Genomic DNA, 8,978 nt, shown 5'->3' with positions numbered 1-8,978 from the left:
GCATGCTCCGGTAGAACTGAGCCCTTCACCTCTGGAACCTGATGCTGTCTCTGGATAGTGTCAAAATTGGGTTGAGTTCTTGGACACCCTGCTGGGGTCTGAGAATTGCTTGGTGGTGATCTGTGTGAGAGAATCCTTTCCCCTATGTTAGAATTGGGTCCTGGAACCCGAACAGAACTGGTATTAGGGGAGATAGAAACTTCACATACTGTATAGATGGATTTCCTGTCTGCCCACCCATGTCTTTTATGGTACTTTACACTACAAATATCCTCTATATTACTTTTTTTTAAATATTTATTTTTGAGAGAGAAAGAGACAGAACATGAGGGGAAAGGAGCCGAGAGAGAGAGAGAGAGAGACACACACACAGAATCGGAACCAGGCTCCAGGTTCTGATCTGTCAGCACAGAGTCTGACACGGGCTCGAACTCACAGACTGAGAGGTCATAACCTGAGCTGAAGTCAGATGCTCACCAGACTGAGCCACCCAGGCACCCCTCTTCTATCTTACTTGTATATTCATTTTAAGTCCCACAATATTTTTGCTTTAAACAATCACATATATTGGGAGAAGAATCTTTCGTGGTCACGCTGATAGCTACCATTTCTGATCCTCTCCATTCCTTCCTGAGGATCTAAGTTTCCCTCTGGCATCATTTACCTTGGACCTAGAAAAGAACTTCCTTTAGCATTTCTTGTATGTCTTGTCTGCTCTGACTTAATTCTAATTGGAAGGTGATGGATGCGGTACAGAGTCGTGTTAGATTTGGGGAATGGGGGTAGAAAATACTTTGGGGAGAGCTTGCGGAGGAGAACCCGCATGATACCTCCATGATCTCCTTGCCCTCTGCGCCCTGTCTCTTCTACCCACCTTGCTGGAGGTCCAGCCCATGACTCTGCCTTCCTATGCTGTTCCTGCCTTCCGTATGTCTGTGATGAATCACCAGACATTTGGCCTCGCATGGGGCCCCAGTGCTGTCTGGCTGTCCCTTCTCTTCCTTAGTCGTACCTTCCCTTTTCACTTAAGCTTCCAATTTGCCTTTCCTTGCTTTTTTGTTTTTTTAAGGCATTTATGATTTGTTTCTTACAAAAAAGAATTCTTCAGCATAAGTGTGTTTTGTGCAGTATTTTTCTTTTATATCAACATACATACATAATTAGATATAATTCAAAATTTAATTGGGCCTCTTGCACTTTTCTTTCTTATATCTGGCAGCCCTTCTCACATATGACAGAGATGAAAGTTCCCTGGTGCCCCTTTGTAGTCTCTTGCTTCTGTCAGCAAGAAGACAAAGGATGCCAGAAGCAAATGGCCTGGGCCACTCGCCACCACACCCTCATGCCTCTCTGAACAAGCAGACCCCTGCTTTGTTTCCTCCTGTTATAGTAGATCCTCTGTGCTCTTATCCAAAGCCAGCCCCGTCAGTGTGGTCCCTTCCCTTTTGAGGACCTGCCTGAGGTATCCCCCTCTTTTCTGGGTTTTTCATTTTCCCCACTGACATGCAACGTGCTCTAATATCGCCCATCTATAACTTGCCTTTGTCCAGGGTTTCCTTTCAGCCAGAACCCCCATTTCCTTGCCTTCCTCTGTAGCAAAGCTCCCTTAAAAAAATTTTTTTTAATGGTTATTTACTTTTGAGAGAGACACACACAGAGCCTCAGTGGTGGAGGGGCAGAGAGAGGGAGACACAGAATCTGAAGCAGGATCCAGGCTCCATGCTATCAGCACAGAGCCGGATGCAAAGCTCAAACTCAAGAACCAAGAGATCATGACTTGAGCCAAAGTCGGCGCCTAACCGATGGAACCCCCCAGGCGCCCCGGTGTAGCAACGCTCCCTTAAGGAGCAGACCAGGCCAGTCTCCTCGCCTCCCATTCTGTCTTGATCCAGCTCCAAATGGGCCTTGGTAACCAGCAGCCTCTTCCTTGCTATGGCAGTCATCTCTCTCCGTATACCCTCTCCTTGGCATCCCCGTGTGGCAGGCAGAGCTGACAGTGCCTCCTGTGAGAAGCCATTTCTTCACTGGGCAGCAGGACATCATTCTCTCTTATTTTCCCCTCTTCCTGTCTGTCTGTCTTCCTTATTCCTTCCTTGCCTTCCATCCTGACCTTTAAACATTTGAATGCCCTGGGTTCAGTGCTCTGACTTCTCTCTGCACTCACTCCCTAGGTGATTGTAGGCATTCCCACAACCTTAAATGCTGTCTGTGTGCTGTTGACTTCGAACTGTAAATACCTATCCTTGGTGTCTTCCCTGAACTCTAAACCCACGTGCCCAGCTGCCTTTTCGGGTCTCCACAGGATGTCTAATAAGCATCTCAGACTTAACCTACTCAAATGGGTTTTGGCTGTTTCTCCTTCCCAAGACTGCTCATCTGTTTGTTTTTCCATCTCCGTAAACAATACTGACCATTCACTCAATTGCTTGTGTCGAAAACCTTGACGTTGCCTTGACCCCTCCCTTTCAAAAGTTAAACTTGAGCTTCATTAACAAATGCTGTGCTGTTGGCTTTATCTTGACAATATATCAAATGTGTAACTATTTCCCACCTCCTAAGTGAAATCACTGCAGTCCAGGCTCCCACCTTCTCTTGCTTGGATTGTTTGACCTCCTCTTACTTGACTTCCCTGCTGCCATCTTTCTTGACCCCCCTCTTCAAAGTCTTCTACATGGTGGCCAGGGTGTTCCTTTTTAAAATGCTAGCCACACTGTGTCATTCCCCTTCTCAAAATCTTTCATTGACCTCCCACCCACCCAGAATAGTATCCAGTCACACTGGACCCAGTCAGTCCTTAGCCTTGTCTTGGAGCTTCTTAGCTCTCCAGTCCTTGCTCGGCTGTTCCAGCCACACCGGCCTTGCTGTTCCCATCGTGCGTCAGCTGTGTTCCTATCTCAGACCTTCGCACATGGCTTCATACATGTAATATTCTTCCCTAGACGTGTGCATGGTTCACTGCCTCATTTCACCAAGATGCCTGCTGGGTCCCTGAAACACCTCAAAACAGCAGCTCCCCTCCCACCATATCCTGCTGTATCCCCTTAACTTCTACATTGTTGCCTTTAAAGGCACATTTTGCTCCTTATCTTTATACATTTCTTTAACCTTTTCTCTTTATTTGGAGATGACTGTAGAGCCCCTTGCAGTTGTACGAAATAACGTAGAGATCCCGTGTCCCCTCCCCCCCAGGGTTCCCCAGTGGTGACATCTTGGGTAGCAGTAATACACTGCCACAACCAGGAAATCGACACGATACAGCGCGCTGACTTTTCTTCACGTGTCACCAGTTAACTTGTCATGCAGTGATTTACATGTATATTTAGTTCCGTGTAATTTTAACACATGTAGACTTGTGACCACACTGCCTTCAGTCAAGACAGAGAACTATTCCAGCACAGGGACCCCTCACGCTGATTCATAACTATAGCTTAGTCTCACCTTCTACCCCTCCCAGGTCTTTTATATTGTCTATCTGTTCCCCAAAGTATGGGGGCTTTCTGTGGGGGGTTTTTGTTTTTTGTGTGTATGGTTTTTCTTTTAAAGTTTATTTTGAGAGAGAGTACATGCAAGTGGGGGAGGGGCAGAGAAAGAGAGAATCCTAAGCAGCCTCCACACTGTTAGTGTGGAGCCCAAGATGGAGCTCGAACTCACGAACTGTGAGGTCATGACCCAAGCTGAAACCAAGAATCCTGACATTCAATCAACCGACTGAGCCGTCCAGGCTCCAGGAGGGCTTTGTGTGTTTTATTCATTGTCATATCTCTAGCACCTAGAAAAGAGTGCCTGTCACGTTGTGAGTGCCCAACATGTGTGTTAAGTGGCAGTCATAAGGAAATACTCTCGTGAGAAAACGCTTTGCAAGAGGAAGCTTTGCCTTGTGGGCACACGCAGCCTATAAACGATTTGGTTTGATCATCTTTCTCCTCGCTTCCTATCTTCTCCCTCCCGCCACCCTTGCATGCTGAAATAGCTCTGACTGCCTGGTAGAGTTGGTCCTCTGTCATTGCCCAACTCCGGTTGGTGTTCTGGTGCAAGTCTTGGGTGTTGTGAGTGAAGGCTAAGTCAGTCTCTGTTTCATGGGCACCTTAGATTTGTGGGAGCCCAAACTCCTTGCCCCTCAGTAGTGAGAAAGTTGTGCCCAGTGCCACTTCTCTGTCTTTTTATATTTCCAAATGAAATTCTAGATGTCATTCCGTAAGCAGGATATATTAGGGTTGAATTTCTTTTCTTTTCTTTCTTTCTTTTTTTTTTTTTTAAACTTCGTGAGAGAGAGAGAGAGAGAGAGAGAGAGCGAGCGCGCGCGGGGGAGGGGCAGAGAGAGGGGAGCCAGAGAATCCCAAGCAGGCTCCTCACTGTCATCACAGAGCCCTGCAACCCCACACGTCGATCCCATGACCGCAAGATCATGGCCTGAGCTGTTGCAGGAGTCAGGCGTTTACCCGACTGAGCCACTCAGGCACCCCTAACGTGGAATTCCGCGTAGCCAGGTATTCTCTCTGCAGAGGCATAGTATTTCTGGTGTAGGATGGCCTGATTCAGATGTCTTCTGCGTCTCTTGTTTACATGTTTACTTTGAAGGCGTCAGGGTTGCTGAGCATGTGGAGGGCAAGGGACCCGGGGTTGCTGTTTCACTTGACAACTTGACAGAAATGAGCACAGATGCAGCTCCTCAAGTCTGGTCACTGGTCACTCCACCCTGCAAGAGGGCTGCTGCATCCTCCGAGACCTTCGTACTTCGTTCCGTGCTAAAGAAACCCTCTGTTAACCCACTTCTAGAAAGCCTGCAGGTAAGTCAAGAGCTGCTTTTCCTAAAGCAAAGGGAATAAAAATTCATTTTCGTTTAAAACAGTACTTGTGAATTGTTGTAGGTCATACTGGTTTAAAAGGAGATCTCTTGCCCTAATGTTTACCCCTTCTTTTCACACTCACAGAATTGTGCAGTTTCTTTCTTTCTTTTCAAGTTCAGTATGGATCGGGGTGCCTGGGTGGCTCAGTCGGTTAAGCGTCTGACTTCGGCTCACGTCATGGTCTCACAGTCTGTGGGTTTGAGTCCCATGTCAGGCTCTGCGCTGACAGCTCAGAGCCTGGAGCCTGCTTCGGCTTATGTGTCTCCCTCTCTCTCTGCCCCATTCCCCACTCACACCCTATCTCTCTCTCTCTCAAAAATAAATAAACCTAAAACTCAGTATGGGTTATAACATGTAGAATTTAATATAGGCAGACTCTATAAGAGCTTCACAGTTGTTAATGTGAGTCTGTTAGTCATTTCCACCCAAAATATTTGGTCTTAGAAATTGCTTGTTTTACAGGCGTGCATCTTTCTCTAAACTCCACTAGTGTGAGCTAAGAATAGGTTGATGGGAGCTAACTGTCACTTAGTACTTTCCGTGGACAGTTCTGGCATGTGTCATGTACATGCAGCACGCACTAGTACTCCCAGAAAGATATTAACCCCATTTTATATAAACTGAGGCTTGAGGGTATTAAGTGAACCCAGAGAAATCTTATGTTAAAATCCATGACAGGCCGTAAACACTATGAGACATTGTAAGGTGGGCTCTGGAGTCCAGGAGCCTGGTTTCAAACCCTGACTCTGAAAGTTAAGAGCTGGACCAATTCTATAACCATTTTGTACCTTGGTTTCGTCTCCAAAAGGACGGTGTTACAAACTACCTTTCAGGCTAATTTGAGCAGTAGTAAATGGAATAATAATATGAAATTAGCACCAGTGCCTGGCAAATGAGAACTTTTTCTTTCCCACTTCATAGGCATTTAAATGTATAGCCATGCCTACACACCTCTGTCTTTTCTTTTTTCTTTTCTCTTTTTTTTTTTTTTTAATATTTTTATTTATTTCTAGGAGAGAGAGAGAGACAGCGTGACCAGCGGAGGGTCAGAGAGAGAGATAGTCACAGACTGAAACAGATCCAGGATCTGAGCTGGCAGTCAGCACAGAGCCCGACGCGGGGCTCGAACCCACGAACCGCGAGATCATGACCTGAGCATAAGTCGGACGCTTAACCGACTAAGCCACCCAGGCACCCCTGTCTTTTCTTTTTTCTTATTTGAAGTTTATTTTTGAGAGATGGAGAGAGCGCACGCACGCGTGCAAGTGGGGGAGGGGGCAGAGAGAGAGAGAGGGAGACAGGAGATGGAGAATGAACTGTGAGATCATGACCTGAGCTGAATGCTTAACTGACTGAGGCACCCAGGCGCCCCACCTACACATCTGTTTCTAAAGCCAAAATAAAGTAGACTACCTTCTATTTACATACATAGTTATGGTCAGTGGTTACTTTTAATGTAACTTTTAAATGTACTTTGAAATGTTTAACAGTTTTTCTGGTTAAAGAGCTGATGTGGGTTTCTATATAGCACTGTTTATTCATATCACGTGTATTTATTTTTATCTTCAAACAGGCTTAGCATCTCATGATCCATGTAACTCTTACTTATTAACTACATGACATAGCCAACATCCAGTCCTACCACTAGAATTATATGAAGATTTTTATAATTAATGTTTTTACTAAGCTCTCCCAAGTTTGTAGGTGTATACAGTTTGAATCGTTCGCTAATTTTCATGGTGGTTTTGATTGTAAATAAATCTCAAAAATTCACCAGAATTTCATTTTCTAATTTCACTTACTTCACAACTGTGGGCCTTTTCCCAGTCAGGAGAATGAAGTGGACTTGAGAGACAGCTGCTCAAGGAGGGTTGTTTGGGGCAGGGCATTTGCTTAGAGAAGGTGAGGCCTTTGGAATGGATGCGCTGGAGAAAATGGACGGCTCTAGGGAAGAAGGGCCCATCAGGGTCTGGGAAGCAGAGGATGTGGAGATGGCTCATGCAGCCTGTGGCCCTGGCCCTCCCCTGCTTCCCGCCAGCAGCCCTGTGTTGAGTTTTGCCTTGTTGGGTGATTCAGGACTCATGCTGTACCTTCCTCACCAACTCTCTAATCTTTTGGGGAAGCAGAGAGGGACAGATATTACCTTCTCTCCTTGTTCCTAACTCAGGAATACAGTCACATGGACAGGAGATTTACACACTTAAAAAGGTCTGTTTCCCATGCTTAAGCACCCTATTATGCCATTTACCTGTTTCCTTATTTTTGTGCAGATCTTACACCTGTAGATAGCCTAATCTGACACCATCCATATAGTACATTATAATTCTAGCCACTCACATTTTTCCTTAACCTTATTTGCCAGATTAAAAATGATGGAATGCATTTAGCCCATATTATAGATTTCTGTTCTTTAACTTTTGCCTAAAATACTGTTTACTAAAGTAACATATAGGGAGTCCGGTTTTTATTTGTGGCTCATGTCACTAAGCCAGAACAGTTATGAAAGCAATAAAGTATTACCCTTGGCAGAAAAAAGTTCAAAGTGGCCATGCTTAATGACTGTGAGTATGCATTTATACGTGTAAGATTATTCATTGATGTTTATTTTGCTTAGGAACACTGTGACAATCTCTGGGATGACGGGACTCATCCAAGCTTAATCTCAAATCTTGCGAACTGTTGCAAAGAACAAACAACAGGTAAGAAATTCACATTTATTTGGGAAGCCTGGGGATATCATTTTCTTGTAAAAAGCTGATCTAGTATGTGATATTTTCAACGATTTGCTAAGTGCTTCAGTGCTTCTGAAATTACCTGGGAATGAAGAGCAGTTGGTTGTAACCTCCTTGGAGAGTCTCAGAATTGGTCTGTTCATTTCATCTGCCCATTTGTGCTTAATGGTAACACTTACAAAGGAAATTGATACTCCAATTTTGTAAACTTCCAGGATACTCATGCAAAATTTACTTTCAAGTCGGTTACCGTATTGTAATTAGAAATACTGCTTACCTTTTCCATTTTGAATTTTTTTCTCTGCAAACTGTATTTTCTATTATACAAATAATAGCTGCTAAAAGATTCTAGGACACGTAATTTAGATAAGAAATATAGCCTAACTTTTTTTTTTAAATCTACCCATTCATTATCTATAGAAGGTCAAGAAAACTGTAAAGTGCCAGCCTTTCTAAATGTCAGGAAGAGGAAGAGAGTTACTTTTGGAGAGGATCTCAGCCCTGAGGTGTTTGATGAGACTTTGCCGGCAAATACTCCGTTGCGGAAAGGAGGGACACCTGTTCGAAAAAACGATTTAAGTAGTATCAGTCCCCTGCTCCTTGAGCAGTCGCCGGTTCCTGCACAGTTATCACAGCCAGATTTTGATGACAAGGGGGAGGATCTCGTAAGTGTGCAAAGTGCGGCGCAAACTTGTTTACATTTTCATCAGACTTCACCTGTTTTGTGTGAACAGTAATTATGCTTTGAAATCGTGAAATGGACTAAATGATGTGTCATGGTATAAATTAATGCATTTTTGTAGGTGGGTCCCCCCACCCCCATCCTGTGCGTGTCCCAACAAGTGCACAGGTCAGTCCCCGTTCTCTTGTACTTGCAGGGCTTTTTGTATGTAGCACGTTTCATGGAGCTGAAATACTGTGGGCTGTAAGATGTACCATTGCTTTATGTATTACTGGGAGAGAAGGCTAGACGTTAAGCTGTGATACCCGTGAATTGTCAGACGTTCTCAGATTTTATAGATGGGAACATGTGAAAGAGCAGCAGTCTTCGAACTGATATACTATAAATATAAAGTTTTTCCTTAAGATGAATTTCAGTAGGTAGAATTACTGGATGAAAGAAGAATGTTTTTCACCTTTTTGATACATATTGTTGAGTACCCAGAAAGTGTACCAATTTGGACTCAACCACAGTATATATGGTTTTATTTGATCATACTTTGTAAACCCTGGGTATTAATTGTACTTTTTTAAATAGCTTGAAAACTTAGTTTAGTGAGGTTTGAACATTTTTCATATGTTTGTAAGCCATTTGAATTTCTTCTCTAGAAAATTACCTGTTTTTATATTGGGACCATCATTCATTTTCTCCCTTGCCATTACACTTCAAAATAAGAGT

At 44.0% G+C, this 8,978-nt stretch overlaps 1 protein-coding gene across 1 annotated transcript in view; it reads left to right on the top strand.

Moving 5' to 3' along the window:
• CDCA2 (cell division cycle associated 2) overlaps nucleotides 1–8,978 on the top strand; it is a 47,093-nt gene that overhangs the window by 16,849 nt on the left and 21,266 nt on the right. The window contains 3 exon segments of the mRNA XM_077780107.1: nucleotides 4,579–4,787; nucleotides 7,462–7,546; nucleotides 8,000–8,244. Of these exon segments, the coding sequence (XP_077636233.1) occupies nucleotides 4,579–4,787; nucleotides 7,462–7,546; nucleotides 8,000–8,244 (539 nt within the window).

The sequence above is a fragment of the Crocuta crocuta genome, unplaced genomic scaffold (assembly GCF_008692635.1).
Source record: "Crocuta crocuta isolate KB4526 unplaced genomic scaffold, BGI_CrCroc_1.0 scaffold395, whole genome shotgun sequence".
Classification (NCBI taxonomy): domain Eukaryota; kingdom Metazoa; phylum Chordata; class Mammalia; order Carnivora; family Hyaenidae; genus Crocuta; species Crocuta crocuta.
The sequence above is the reverse complement of the archived record's forward strand: the minus strand, read 5'-3'. Positions and strand labels throughout refer to the sequence as shown.